The sequence below is a fragment of the Crinia signifera genome, chromosome 2 (assembly GCF_055691185.1).
Source record: "Crinia signifera chromosome 2, ASM5569118v1, whole genome shotgun sequence".
NCBI classification, from domain to species: domain Eukaryota; kingdom Metazoa; phylum Chordata; class Amphibia; order Anura; family Myobatrachidae; genus Crinia; species Crinia signifera.
Genome location: NC_139218.1, coordinates 74,460,419 through 74,476,189, shown reverse-complemented (window position 1 = coordinate 74,476,189; position 15,771 = coordinate 74,460,419). Strand labels below are relative to the sequence as shown.

Sequence of the window (15,771 nt, the reverse complement as noted above, 5' to 3'; positions counted from 1 at the left end):
TGCCAGAAACTGAACACTCATCAGACTCTTTTGCATTGCAGGTGCTCAGACTCTGCCATCAGTTGTGCGGCAAGATGCTGTGCTCGGAGTCTCTATCCCGGATGTAGTCACTCTAGTAAATGGCAGCTCTAGAGACATAAACATTACTGTCAAGTAAGACTAAGTAGATCTGTTATAATCTATGTGATTGGACAAACAATGTTTATGCTATAGTACTTAAGTTTTACATTAGTGATGTCTATATTGTGACTTGGTTTTCTATGCATCTTATTCTACTATGGAGTAGATGGATGATCTAAATACAAATCACATATCAGTGTGTTTCTTTGGGGGCGATTCAGACCTGATCACTCAGGTCTGAATTCGCTACCCCGGCCGATTGTTTGTTTGGGGTTTGCGCATGTGTGAACCCCCGGAGCGAAAGGCTTCGGCCAGTTTCACACTCGCCGCGGCGTTCACTCACTGATGGGCGCGCAGGGGGTGGACAGAGGGGATCGCCCAATACTTGATGGGCGCACCAATGGAAAAGCTGCGCGTACCCCTGCGAATGCAGGCGTGTCCATGCATGACATCAGTGCCCGCCCCCATTTCGGCCATCTCCGTCCAAGAGAAAAGTATAGACTTACTAAGGGAGGAAGAACCATTTGATGGTGAGCCACCGTTGATGATTTTTACTCCATGCGGCCGCATGCGAGCGGATGTGTAAGCGTAAACATCCGCTCGCATGTTCCTGCGGGAATTCACTCACCAGGGAGCGTGCATTTATCTGCTCACTAAGCAGCAAGTACACGATGCCTAGGAAGCAGGTTTGAATCAGGCCCTTAGTGAGAGTATTGAACTCCACCTATCTAGATAACGGCTTATTACCGGGCCCTAGAGCTGTGAAGAGCCAGGATACAGGAACTCTGATCTGCCACTTTGAATGAAACAATCAGACTGCATTGTAAATGATCTCGTAGCGTCCATGTAGCCATACAGTACCTGAATCTGTTGTCTTCTCGCAATGGATGGAACATGTAGATATAGCAACATGGCAGTTCCCTCTACACATCACGTCGGCAGATTGAAATTTTGCACATTGGAAATCAAATCCAGAAATGTTGGGAGGTTATGTCTGGTGGTATGAGTCATATGGTCAACATTAATAAGGTCGACCACTATTGGTCAACATGCCATAGGTGGAAGCATGAAAAGGGTCGACAAAATGGTACACACAAGCAATAGGTTAACATGGAAAAGATGCCATATGATTTTTGCGATCTTCTTAATATCGACCTGCCAACCGCATCTCTGTCTGGCTACAGTGCCCATGTTCTAGAGCATTGGTCTTCAACCTGTGGCCCTCCAGATGTTGTGAAACTACATGTTCCAACATGCATTGCCACAGTTTTTCCTATGAGAGCATGCCAAAACTGTCAGGGCATGCTTGGACATGTAGTTCTACAACATCTGGAGGGCCACAGGTTGAAGACATGTGTTCTAGAGAGAAAGCATAGCTAAAGTCATCATCCCTGTCTGTCTGTCAGACAGTTTTTTGTAAATACACCTCCTAGTTTTGATTTATCACCGTTCCTAATTGTGTCTTGCAATTGTAGATGCTGTATAAACAAATGTTACAAAGAAAAATACAAAACAATGTCCTCAGTGGTGGACATATTGTTGAATCCTAAAATGATTGCCAATAGCTCTTGTGGCCAGGAATTTCATTGTCCATTAACAAGTCTGCATACTTTTTATTTCTTCAGTGCTCCACTGAATGACACTGTGGTGTTTGCTTTCAATATTACCTATTCTTCAAAGAATAAAACCATTGTCCGTCTTCCAGAAGAAGTAAGCATTTTGTAGCACACATCTTTATTTGCTTTATTCTGGTTTCTTTTATCCAATAGAATGTGTTCTAGCACCCTGTACCCAATCAATGAAGAGCGCATATTTTTATTTTTAAAGTTCAAAAATGTAGAGTTGATGTAATGGTCCACACACACTGGGTATGATTATGCCCAGCGTGTATGGACAGCAATGACCGCTGTCATTGCTGGAGGGAAAGCCGCTCAGTGCATACACACTGAGCGGCTTTCCCCCTGCCCGGCGTTGTGAGCAGGGGGTGGACGGCAGCGCTATGCAAAGCCATCTACAAAGCCACTCATCTGCAGGTAATACCAGCAGATGAGCGACTTTTCCGGTGATGATACTGTAGCGTGCATCACCATTCACCGCCGGGCTGTACATGCTGGGTGACTTTGAGCTGAAAGCCGCTCAAACTTGTTTTTTTTGAGCGGCTTTCAGCTCAAAATCGCCCAGTGTGTATGGGCCTTAAGATTACAACTATTGTAGCTCTAGCAGTACATCATTTATAAATCAAAATATGCTCTTCACTGCTTAGGTGCAGGGTGCTAGAAAGAACACAAGTAATAACATATGTAAAGTAGTACACATTTCTGAGTTGATGTAATCCAGTTTGTTAGTTTATTTATATTGAATAGATTTTTCCCATCTCATGATCTCCAGTGTATAATCCTTCAGACATGTTGCTGTTTTCAAACTACGGGCAGCTGTAATGGGGTGAGAGTCCGGCAGCTGTGTGGGATGCTAAGGGGGCAATCATTGGCTAGGCAAAACCTATGTGTACATACTGTATTTCTGTAATTGGTTACTAATAAACCCACTAGCCTCCACAACTTCTCAGTTCTTATAATAACATACAATATGTGACCTTCCAGCATTTCTAGTTTACATATTCATCAAAGTGTACCCTTCAGATGCATAGCTTAAGTCCTGAGGCTTGTCCTCTGACCCCTGCCACACGCTTTCTTTGCCTGCTTACATCCTGCCATCAACCCACCTGCCACCTGCTTGCACCTTATGTAATCTGTCTGTTGCCCCTTACTACTAGATTGGAAGCTCTTCAGACCAGAGCAGCTCTGCCATACTCAAACACCCAGTGTCCATCTTTGACCACCAGCCCCTAGTAGTACGTAGACCAAGTCCTCACTACTTACATTTAAGCTGTAATGTGTATTGAACTGTGGCATTTATTTTACCTGTAATCTATTTCTGTTATTTATTTACTGTAATGTTAAGTTTTGCCTCCCTGTACTGTTCCTTTGTACGGTGCTGCAAAACTCTTGTGGCGCCTTATAAATAAAATAATAATAATACTTTGTAATATTCATTCTCCTTTGCCCCAGGTTGTCCTATTAGACAAGACTGTTGGTTCTGTGTTCACTGTGGCTGCAGAGGATGTGGGGCAGCTCACTGCCTATCTGTACAACAAAGACTCTCACAAGACTGGGTTAGTCCACAACAAGAATGCTATTATTCGTGTTGCTTGTTTTTGTAGACCGTGTGGACACTTTTATCTGCAAATAGAATGCATCTTATTCCACTTCTGCTTTTCATTAGGCAACTGTGTACACAAGAAACAAACAAGCATAAATCAGTAATAAACTAATGTTTTCGGAGCTGTTAAAATACGTGACAGCTGTAGCAATGGGCCAGAATGTATCAAGCTTCAAAAAGCGATAAAGTGAAGAGTGATAAACAACCAGCCAATCAGCTCCTACCTGTTATTTTTCAAACCCAGCCATAAGAAGCTGATTGGCTGGCTGTTTGTCACTTTCCATTTTATCACTTTTTGAAGCTTGATACATTCTAGCCCATTGTGTGTTACACAGTATATCTCACAACGTTCCTAGCTGGGAAATCAGGAAAAATAAGCTTAAAATAATAATTCCACATTATCCCCAATTTCAATAGAGCCAGAAAGCCTCTCTGGGAGACAATACCATTTTTGATCCCTGAAAATCAGGATTGCGCCATTGTACAGGTTAGGGGAGCACAAATTTTGTATTTGCCAATAGGAAGAAGGAATATTTACATAAAAGATGGCAGAAATGGAAAATCTAATTTAGCATGTAAATACCAATGTTTAATGTGTGTAAAGATGCTGCTAATCCATGTGACAGTGCTACTGATGAATCTACTGCCAATTGCATCCTCCTTTGCTAATTTCCCTCATATTTTAGGCCAAGAATTCGGTTCCTGGTGATCCACAGTCGTGCCGTGGAGGTGTTAGAGCAGGTTATTGGCTGGATTTATTTTTTGGCATGGTCCGTGTCCTTCTACCCACAGGTGTTTGAGAACTGGCGAAGGAAAAGGTGATGACCATGTGAGCAATACATATAAATTACTGTACAGCGGCCAAAGCCAGAGTCCAGTCTGAGTTGAAATGTGCTGGCAGAATCATATTAAACATATGCTTATGGGCATTGACAAATGCAGGATTTTTAGAGGGGGTTTCCAAATGTAATCCAAAGTCTCCCACTCTGCAGCACATTGGAGTAAGTACGGGAGTCTGGGGGAGCGGTAACAGCACTGACAATTAGTCTTTCTATACACTGGATACTGTATGGAATACAGTATTGATATTTAACAGTACAGATGGTCTATAGTATAGGCTATTTCAAACATTTAAATAAGAGTAGTGGTCAGGAAAAGGTTAAACATTCCATAATAAATAAATACACAGACTTAAGCTCATATTCTCCCACCTCATGTTAAGGCTCCTGGCTCTTCCTCCTGACAGCTACTCTCTGATCTATTGCGATGTTATTATATACCAGTGCTATTGTTGTCATAATTTAAGGCACTTGCCAAGAGGAGGGTGGTTTCTGTGCAACCAGAATCCCCCCCACCCCCCTGCATTTGCCTATGATGGGGAGGACAGAGAAGGTGCCTGCTAGCTGCAATGTGTTCTCAAAAGTGGTCCTAATAATGTAGATGTGTTGAAAATGTATGTGATTGTCATTCTACACTTTCAGTGTGTTATCTATGTAACCAATAGAACACTTGTGCCATCACATGCACACATCTGAATTGAATAATAATTGTGCTTTTTAGTGATTGCTGTTGAGGAGATGCATGCTAAAACACATGTATGGGATAAATCTGCTAACATTGGGGCTAACATGCAGTTGTATAGAGTTTACATCTAAATTATTCAAAATGTACTCCCCAAAGTTGTTATAGTACAAAATATACACAATACAGTCTGTCTATATCTGAACAGTGATATTAATAAAAAAAAATTAGAAAAAGTTGTTATAGTACATTGGTTCCCAACCTGGGGTACTAGTACCCCTGGGGGTACTTGAAAATAATACTGGTAATGGCAGACGATGAAAAGGTCTTTTGATGGCTGAAGAAGACCCATTGCCATGGAGACAAACCTTGTTGCGTCATATGCCTGACCAGCAATCCACTGGGAGCTTCCCATGCTGCCCTCAGACATCAGCAGTCATCTGCCCAGCACTGACAAAGGTGGAGGAAGCAGCGGCATTAATCCTACCGGTGTTAGCTGGAATCCTGGAGATAATACACAACCAGTGTCTAGACACAGAAGGGCATGATTCCTGGCTGTATACTACTCCTCCGCTCCTCCTTAATATAAGGACATGCATAAGGATCCGCATACCGCTAAGTACTGTCCATATTTCAAAATGAGAGGAGGGGGTACTTATCAATGAAAAGCCTAATCAAGGGGTACGGGAGAGAAAAAAGGTTGGGAACCACTGTTATAGTACAAAATATACACACTATAGTCTGTCTATATCTGAACAGTGATATTAATAAAAAAAAGTTAGAAAAAGTTGCATTTATCATGAAAATCCAAATACACACAGATGAAGTTATAAAAAGTATGACAACTGTATGAAGAACTAATTAAGCTAAAATAAATACAAGAAACTTGTAGGGTTTTAATCCTTGCAGTCTGCTTGCGATCCTGATGCGCGTTCACGTATAGCAAGACTGATAGTCTTGGCTGCATTGACTATATAGTGCAGATCTTCACTATATAGTCAAAATTGTGCCACTGCATGCCGTGCGATGCGAGTCCTGATACGATCTGATCATATCGGGACTCGCATAGCACGGCATATCTACCATGTGTACACACCATAAGAATGATAGAGATTTAAATGCAATAACGTTGCTGCAATATCCACATGCGAATGTTCATGTGGATATATACAGTCGGGTCCATAAATATTGGTACATCAACACAACTCTCATATGTTAGGCTCTATACACCACCACAATGGATTTGAAATGAACATGAACTGCTTATTTATGGACCTGACTGTATGTATACAAGAGGATCATGGGGGAGATTCTCTAAGCTACAAATGCGGTAAAAACCCCGTTATCTGGGGTTTTACCGCATTTTGGGATGCTGTAAGCATCCCCCGCCGGGTTACCGCAGCGGGGGGCATCGCCAGAAAAATTTGTCAATGCCCCATAGAAGCCAATGGGCTTCTACCGCATCCCCGCCGCCCCGCATCGCCCCCTCACCTGTGTCGGCAGCACAGAGCTGTGCTGCCCGGACCTGTGACCTCCTCCCTGCACTGATCCTCTTCCAGGTGCAGGGATGAGGAGAGCCCGGCGCAGCAGCAGCAGCGCCGAGTGTGGGAGGGAGGGGGGAGCCGCCGGGACCTGCTGGGACCCGGCGACTCTCACCGCAAAGGACAGCTCTTAACGCAAGAGCTGTCCTTTGCTATAATTATCGCAAATGTTAGAACATATGCGATAATTATAATTGCGATGGGCGGCAGAGATTCTTAGAGAATCTCCCCCCATATACGAGTTCAGTATGTCAACATTTCAATGGAGCTCAAAGTTAATGCTGCCATAATGTCGACATGTTGAACATGCTAACATTATGCATGTCAGAAGTGAGAATGTCAAAGGTATTTTATTTTACCCTAACCGCAGACTAACCATAATGCTCATATGTACATGCGTGATGTAGACATGTCTAATGTGAGCAAAAGTGTGCTCTGGAACTCACTGTTAGTTTTTTTCTCACCATTGGCCTCTGTGTGGTTCTGGAAATAGCAATGGTGAAAGCCCCGCTGAAAATTCTCCTAAACTGCATCCCTGAGTGCCGTCACCGTTCCACATTGCTCCAAGTATGTACTGCAGTTCTACATGTAAAGACATTGGGTTCACATCCGCTTTCTTCTCGCTATTTCAGTGTTGTGGGCCTGAGTTTTGACTTCCTGGCATTAAATCTTACTGGCTTCATTGCATACAGTGTTTTCAATGTTGGAATTTTCTGGATCCCCTATATTAGGGTATGTCTTCATCTTTGAATTATTATTCCTACATAAGCTTATAACTGTATAACAAATCTGCATACAATTCTGTTCTAGGAACAATATCTTCACGTCTACCCTAATGGTGTGATCCCAGTTGATGCCAATGATGTCTTTTTTAGCCTTCATGCTGTAGTGCTAACACTTGTCACAATAATTCAGTGCTGTATTTATGAGGTAAGTGATGGCCAACCCTTTGGTGTCCTGCTTTGTTGCTTCGGAATTTAATTGGTAAGTAGCAACCACATATACCTGGCCAAGGGAAGTATGTTCTACCAAATGTATCCTGAAGCAAATAACTAGGTGTTGACCATAGTACGAGTGTTAACCATCATTTATGTAGTACAGCTTAAATAAATTATAACTGGAGTCTGATCGTTGCCACGGGCATCACCTCGACTCCTTAGGTGTTATTATCCCATTGAGCACTTGTGGGTGAAGTCTGGTAATCACCTCAGACATGATTATGATCATCTTACTGCATTCTTTGCCTGTTTGACATCACACTTCTTTGTATCAGATATTCATCTAGATTGATAATTGTTAAAATCCTATTTGTATGCATGTTTGATACATGAACTGCTTATGAAATAGGGATCTTTTAGGTATAAAAAAACAGGTATTTCCACTGTCTGTCACTAATATATACACATGAAATAACGGTACTTGTTTCCTAGCATGGCCACACCGATTTGTATCGGGGTTATCGTGTCGGAAAAATCGCATCGGTCGCATCGCATGCGGCGCGATCGACCCGATTTTTACATTGAATCAAATGTGAATAGGGCCCCTGGGACCCTATTTTACATTGGATTCAATGTAAAGTAATCCCCAGACCCCAAATTTGACCCCCTCATCGGCACCCCACGATTGACGCCAACCCGAAGCGTGGCGAGCGGCGGCGGTACGCGTCCTCCAAACTTTCCATACCCCTACTATCCACGTCGGCGTGGAGAATATAAAGTGTGGCGACCACACCGAGCCCGAAGCGTGGCGAGCACAGCGTATAACTTCACAGTTATACGCTTCCCCTCGCGGGGCTCGCCACACTGCGGGCTCGGTGGCTCGCTGCGCTCGCCACACTTTATATTCTCAACTCCACGCTGACGTGGATAGTAGGGGTATGAAAAGGTCGGAGGACGCGCACCGCCGCCCCGGGCGGTCTCGCTGCGCTCGCCACACTTCGGGTTGGCGTCAATCCTGGGGTGACGCTCACAATGGGGTTGCTTAACTTTTTAACCATGACGGGGCCATATACAATGTGAAATGGGTCATATTGGCCCATTTCACATTGTTTGCTATGTAAAATGGACTTAATCAAGTCCATCTCATCTTGTGCCATTATAATGGCACAAGACCGACGCGATGCTCCCGATTTCAATGTTAAAAATATTTTAACATTGAAGCCTATGGCAAGGTCGCGTCGGTCGCGTTGCGGGCCATGTTAATGCACGCGACCAACGAGATGCTCCCGATTTTGCCTTTGCCGGCAAAATGGACCTGATTTCAAAGGAAATCGGGTCCATCGCGGCCATCGTGTACCTTAACTTTAAGGTACACGATGGACAAGATTGTGGCCGTTCTAGGAAACAAGTACCGAAATAACAATTTTTTTCAATTACAGTAGGGGTATTCGGATTGCTGACAGACCATGTCTAGGTCGGCATGCAAAAGGTCCACATGTCCATTGGTCGACATGTGAAAAAAGTCAACATGGGCTTTTCACAATTTATTGTCACTTTTGGGTTTACCATGCACATTAACTCCAACTGTAAATGTTAATGGGGCAGATGTATTAACCAGCGTTAAGTGCAAAAATGCACTTAACGCTGGTTAACTGGGGGGGATTACGTCTGTCCTAATGTATTACTAGCGCACCTAACGTGCGCTAGTGACAGCCCGCCGAGTTACGCTCTGCGGGGCTGTCCCTGCAATCCCCCCCAGGGATTAACGGCCGGGGTGATGTATTAACAGCCTTCAAGGCGTTAATTCACCCCGGCCACTTCGCCAGCTCAGGGCTAGCGTTGTCCTATCCCCCACTATGGGGACAACGCTAGCTCTGCGTCTGGCTTGGGCTGCGCTGGAGATCTCGCGGTTTTAGCGAGATCTCGCGCATGCCCAGTAAGCCGGGCAGGGGGGACGACGGCGACTGCGCATGTGCGGGGCGGCGAGGGAGCCGATAAGGAGAGCCGTTAACGCTGGGGATAACGGCTTTCCTTATCGGCTTTGGGGGGGTTAATACATCTGCCTATAACGTTTGCCCGCTTCTCCACGTTATGCTGGAGAAGCGGGACTCGTTATTCTCAAAACGTTATAGGCAGATTAGTACATCTGCCCCAATGTGTGCTGAGTTCAGATGTAGCAGAGCAGCGAGGCACCTGGCCCAAAGCATGGCGAGCGAAATGCATGTTGACCTTTTGGTGCCGGCCTTGTCTGTGAGCTGATCCACACCCTGCAGCAGGTTAGCCTGTTCTACATACAAGTCTTGAAATAAACAGGCAACTAGCGACTTATAGCATTGGATTTTTTGAGTTTTCAAGAACGTACAATGGGGGTTATTCTGGTTCGTACGTTTGCATTCAAATACGCATGCAAATTCGCATTCGATTGCTTTTTAAAAAATCTGCGCATGGGCATTTCTGCGCATGCTCCGGGGGCTCGCACCCACCCCTGTGGGCGTGGGGCAGTGGCGGGTAGTTACGCCCATGGGAACGCTCATCATTTCATGGGCGTTCCCAAGAAAACAGTGGGCATTCCCGTGGAAATCACCCAGTGACGTGGGAGTCAGGGGCAGGCCGCTGACATCACCGAATGTCAGCTGCATGCCATTTTCCCCTTAGGAATACACGCAAAGCTAAGACATCTGAGAGCGTCTTAGTTTTGCGTGTACCTTCCACATAATTCGATGGTCGGCGACCATGGAATGATGTGGACGTTTCCCCATAGGCTACGAATGCTAAACGTCCATTTGCAGCCGTGCGAGGGGATTCGCCCTGCAAAGGGGGATGGCAGCATATGCGAACGGCAGGCAGCGATGCATATAAACCAGAATAAGGTCCAATGTGGATTGGTTGGTTCATATGAAATTCACATGAAAATCTTGCTGATGTCACAGCAGTTTGTTTATAGGGAAAAGGGATATGTCAGTATTTTTCTTTCTTCCACTGATGTCACAGCAGCTCATATGACTGCATCAGGGTCTTGTATTGAATCCCATTAGTACATTGTCCCTAGCAGATAACCTAATGTCAATTTTAGGGTTTAATGATCTCTTTAATATTTTATTCTGTTAATTAGCCATGAAGTAGCCATTTATTCTTTTAAGCAAATGTATAACAGGAATTGACACCTGTGTAATAAATACAATATATAATTGAATTGTCTTACAGTATAAAGAGTAATATGTTTATAATATTTCTATAGCAACCTGTTGAACTATGTCTAATATTGTGTCCTTGTTTTTAGTAAAAAGTAGCCTTGCTCAAATTATATTTTCTAATGTTTTCTAATCTGTTCACACAGCGAGGGACCCAGTTGGTTTCTAAGGTTTCAGTTGGACTTCTGGTCATTGCCTGGGTATTTGCTTTCTCCATGTTGTTTGTTGCAGTGGCAGGAAAAGTCACCTGGCTTCAATTCTTATTCAGCTTTTCCTATATAAAGCTGGCAATTACCCTGGTGAAGTACTTTCCGCAGGTAACAAATATTAACAGATGGACCATGTTTTTGTTTTTGTATTTTTGGTACTTTTGTATTATCACAGCGCCCCCGATTTCCATCGCAGGGCATTGTACAACCCAAAAATCGCGTCGCATCGCATGCCATGCCATATGATCGCATGCGATGCGATGAGACGCGATTATACCCGATTTTTAATTGTACAGGCACCCAGACCCGATTTTACATTGTACACCCACCCTGATGGGTAATGACAATGTTAAATGCCCCCCCATTGTTAACGCCACCCCACTTTCAACGCTAACCGGAAGCGTGGCGAGCGGCGGCGATATGCGTCCTCTGACCTTTTCATACCCCCACTATCCACGTCGGCGTGGAGTTAATTTTATATAGTGTGGCATAATACTTGTGAAGTAATATGCGTCCCCTCGCGGGGCATGCTGCGCTCACCACGCTTCGGGCTCGGTGGCTCGCTGCGCTCGCCGACGTGGATAGTGTGGGTATGAAAAGGTCGGAGGACGTGTACCACTGCCCCTTACGGGCTTGTTGCGCTCGCCCCTCTTCGGGTTGACCTGGATCGTGGCGTGGCGTTAACAATGGGGGGGCATACAATGAAAAATGGGGTCTGGGGGGAATTTAACATTGGGCCCAATGTAAAATCGGGTCTCGGGGACCATTTTTACATTGGGTCCAATGTAAACATCGGGCGGGTCGCATTGCATGCCATTATAATGGCATGCGATGCGACCGATTTTCAAAGTGCGTTATATATATATATATATATATATGAAAAAAGGACGCACTCTCCAGGTATTTTTTAAATGCAAATAAAATCAGCTATGTATTTGAAAAATCATCAAGGAAAAAGTAGCATGGTATACTCAACGTAACGTAGCGTTTCAGTCCATATAAGGACCTTCATCAGGAGTTTGACAGCATGGGCATCAAATATACAGGCACAGCGTGGACCACACAGCAGGTTCCTACAGCTGCGTCCCCTCGCGGGGCTCGCTGCGCTCGCCACACTATATAAAATCAACTCCACACTGATGTGGATAGTGGGGTAATGAAAAAGTCGGACAATATTAGACTAGTTGTACTTTTGAATAGAATGGATGCATTTTAGTAAATTGTATTTCCTTATGTTTCAAAATGCGTACACCTTGTTTCAGTGAGGCAGCAGCTGCATTGTGTGTTAATTCCTGTACATGTAAAAAAAGGTATAAAAATAATTCAATTGGAGCCTGAGCATACATTTTGATTCCAGCTCTTTCTTTAAAGTGTTTTTGGTGTCAGACCCAAGCTGATATTGCTAATCTGATAGCTTTCAGGGGGTATGCAATCATCCGCTGCTATTTCCAACGGGGTAATTAGCGGTGGGGCCCTATTCAATGCTGTCTTTACCGACAGCGTTGAAGAGGGATCACAACAGAACAGGCCCATTCTGCCGACAACAGCCGTGGATTCTCGCGATTCCAGCCTGGATCGACAATCCACGGCCGTTTTCTCGGCCACACCCCCTTTTTGCCAATTGGCAGGCAGGACATTGAATCCTGCCTGCTTATTTGCTGTTGGGCAAACCGGCCAGGATCACGGCTGTCGGGAGGGATCGACAGCCGTGATCCTGGATTGCATAACCCCCTTAGTTTCTTTAATCAAAATGTTACTAGATTTTAAAATGGGCAAGCCCCTCATCTTGCCCATTTCAAAATCTAGTAACATTTTGATTAAAGAAACTAAGGGGGTTATGAGGGGGATGGATATGGAAAAAAATCACTTTAAGTGAATAAAAATGTACTTGATCATTTCTTGTCAAGGTCCCCCCACCCTTCATAAACTAGAGCACAATATTTGTCTACTACAGCGTGTTAAAACACACATTCAGGGGGTATGCAACTGTAGTTATACTGATTGTATTTTCCAGCATGAATGCATCTGGGTTGCTGATGTGATTGATTGTTCTTTGTTTTGCATCTCAGGTCTATATGAATTTCCGTCGGAAAAGTACACAAGGCTGGAGCATTGGAAATGTGTTGCTTGACTTCACAGGTGGCAGTTTCAGTATTATCCAAATGTTCTTGCAGTCTTATAATAATGGTATGTATGTGAGATTGCAGATCAGATACAACATTTTAATTTCCTTAAAAAAGGCCCTAGAAAGGCATATGGTGGGGGAAGGCTTCCAAGGTGCTATAGGATACATATTCATTGGCTGGTTTGCATCAAAACCATTTTCCCATGAGATTTAATTCTGACGACAGGGTATATTTTGCCATGATTAACTGTTGTATCATAGATGATATTCAGATTGGGTTATGAGACCTGTCTCTTGAATATAAGGAAGTAATGGATCATCATACAAACACAAAGTATACTTCTTTCCTAACTCAGGCAAAAATAATAAGATTCAATGTAAACATAGAGTAACACACAGAGCATGCCGATTGAGCTGTCCAAGTGTCCTGACGAGTCGCTTCACAGCTTTAATAGCTTGATGGATGACAGCCAAAACTAAGATTTAACAAAACTGTTTAAGGTTCCAATATCATCAAAAATGGTATTTATTGTTTAACATAAATCATGCTAGTTGACAAATGGGGTTGAGTTGTGAGCAAAGTAAAAAAAAGTAACTGTGCACCTGGGTAAAACCATGCTGCACTGCAGGTAGGGCAGATTTCAAATGTGCAGAGAGATTTAACCCCTTCACTGGTATTAACTCTATGGTATATATAGGGGGTATTCAATCCACGCCGGTACTTCCGACAGGGGAAATAGTGGCAGGCGCCTATTCAATGTTGTCTTTCCCGACAGCATTGAAGAGGCAGACTGACAGAACGGGCCCGACTTCAAAAGCTGTCAGGTCCGTTTTGCCGTGAAATGTCGCGATCACGGCCGGATCCATGGCTGTTTACGTGGATATGCCCCCTTTTCATAGATCGGCAGGTGGGACATTGAATCCCGTCTGGCGATTTGCTGTAGAGAAAAACTAAAAGTTCCTGAATTGACAAAGCCACCTGAGCGCGGCGAAACGCGTCTTGTGAGGAGTTCTTTTCAAGCCAAGTGCAGCTGAGGATCTGAGGGGCATACCAACGGCATCAGACCGGCAAACATCCACTGGCCAATTGGCTGCATGTCTTCCCTCTTGAGAACCTGATCCCCGCTGCAGACATATACAGCCGGCACGGAACATCCCCCCGTAGCCGCCGAACGCAAGGAGGACTGGATCACTACCGCTCCATACTACAGCTGAGTAACTCCGACAAGGAGTTACAAGCGCAGGAGCCGGTGTACTTCAGCTTACAATTGGCGTGCTGACCGCTGCTGGAGCTGTATAATAGCTGACACCGCAGAAAGATCTGCTCAATACGCACAGTGAGCTTGTGGGAGACGGTGCTACCAAACATCACTGGCCATCTGCACCTGGGAAGTGAGGAGGAGATCCGCTTGCCCACTCCTAATCCAACTTGGGATTTCACCCACCATTGCCCATACCTCATTTGTGCCATTTGGGAGAAAAAAAACCCTATAAATTGCAGGACCCTAACATCAGTCCAACAACAGCAACCACACGGTCCAATCGGGACTTGGTAACTATAAGTTGCAATCTTTTATGCAATTGCACTGAAATTACTTTTTAAAAGTTATATATATTTTTTATTACATTTTTTACATGCATGCAAGATACTGTTTTATGCTTTTGTGATTTGTGTATTGTTTATTAAATTGTTGTAGTCTACAGAAGGCGCCCATTGGTTCTTTTTCTTCGCAAAACTAAAACGGGCCAGGCTCACAGCTGTCGGGACAGTCGTGACCTTGGATTGAATACCCCCCCCCCCCATCCCATAGAGTTCAGTTACAGAGTAACTATCTCAGCCCCTATGTCTATGATTTAGTGTGTGCATAACTGTATTTATGGTAGGCCCAATACTACATATTTTAATATGCACCCATGTGTGGCTACAAACAAAATCTACAATTTCAGGATGATGTGGTGTGATATTGCTATTCATTCCAACGGCACATCAATCCGACAGTGATCATTTTCAGTCCCTTGACCGGCATTGCTCTCTTCATGCTCATTTACAGTACATAGCGCTTTTCTTATGAAAAAAATAAATCAGTTTGAAAAAGAATGTTACTATGTAACTTCCAGTTTTTCTGCTGAATCACCATGCCAAGGAACGATTGAAATAATGACACACATCTATCTCTTTTTCGCAGATGAATGGAAGTTAATATTTGGCGACCCTACAAAGTTTGGCTTGGGATTATTCTCGATCATCTTTGACATTATATTTATAACCCAGCACTATTGTTTATACAGGAAAAGAAATGACTATGAAAATGTTTACTGAAGAGGACCACACACACCACTTATTTTTTCTTTTGTTTTTAAGTTAAAGTTTAATTTTATTTTTATAAACTGGGGATTTTTTGATACTCTATTGTGCCTTAACTTTTTTGTATCAGAATTTAGGAAACTTTAGTCTCCCATTAGCCTTTTGGATGGATTATGTGCAATCTAAAAACTTGAGCTAGAGCAGTGGTAGCCAACTCCAGTCCTCGAGAGCTACCAACAGTTCACATTTTCCAGACAACCTAGCTGCTGCAAAGGTGCGCTCATTACTCACTAACACATTTTAAAAGATACACAGATGGAGCTAATTAGTTCACTTGTGATTCTGTGAGGAGATCTGGAAAACATTAACTGTTGGTAGCTCTCGAGGACTGGAGTTGGCTAACCCTGAGCTAGAGGAACACAATGCACTTATTTTTGGGGCTTGGGTTATAGAGCGAAAAAAAGTATGCTGTTACAAAAAGAAATCTGGATTTCTGCAAATTGCCAAAACTCCATTCGACTTAGCAATATTACACTTTAAATCAATACGTTTTTTTATTTTTGTGATCTTAAACTCATTCTGAATAAATTTACATACCTGGA

General features: G+C 43.7%; 1 protein-coding gene across 1 annotated transcript in view; it reads left to right on the top strand.

Moving 5' to 3' along the window:
- Positions 1-15,771, top strand: part of CTNS (cystinosin, lysosomal cystine transporter) — an 18,020-nt gene extending 2,249 nt beyond the window's left edge. The window contains exons 3-11 of the mRNA XM_083172416.1: positions 42-153; positions 1,746-1,830; positions 3,189-3,292; positions 4,026-4,157; positions 7,034-7,133; positions 7,212-7,331; positions 10,677-10,847; positions 12,809-12,926; positions 15,051-15,771. Coding sequence (XP_083028542.1) covers positions 42-153; positions 1,746-1,830; positions 3,189-3,292; positions 4,026-4,157; positions 7,034-7,133; positions 7,212-7,331; positions 10,677-10,847; positions 12,809-12,926; positions 15,051-15,184 — 1,076 coding nt within the window. The 3' untranslated portion in view covers positions 15,185-15,771. The remainder of the gene's footprint in view (positions 1-41; positions 154-1,745; positions 1,831-3,188; positions 3,293-4,025; positions 4,158-7,033; positions 7,134-7,211; positions 7,332-10,676; positions 10,848-12,808; positions 12,927-15,050) is intronic.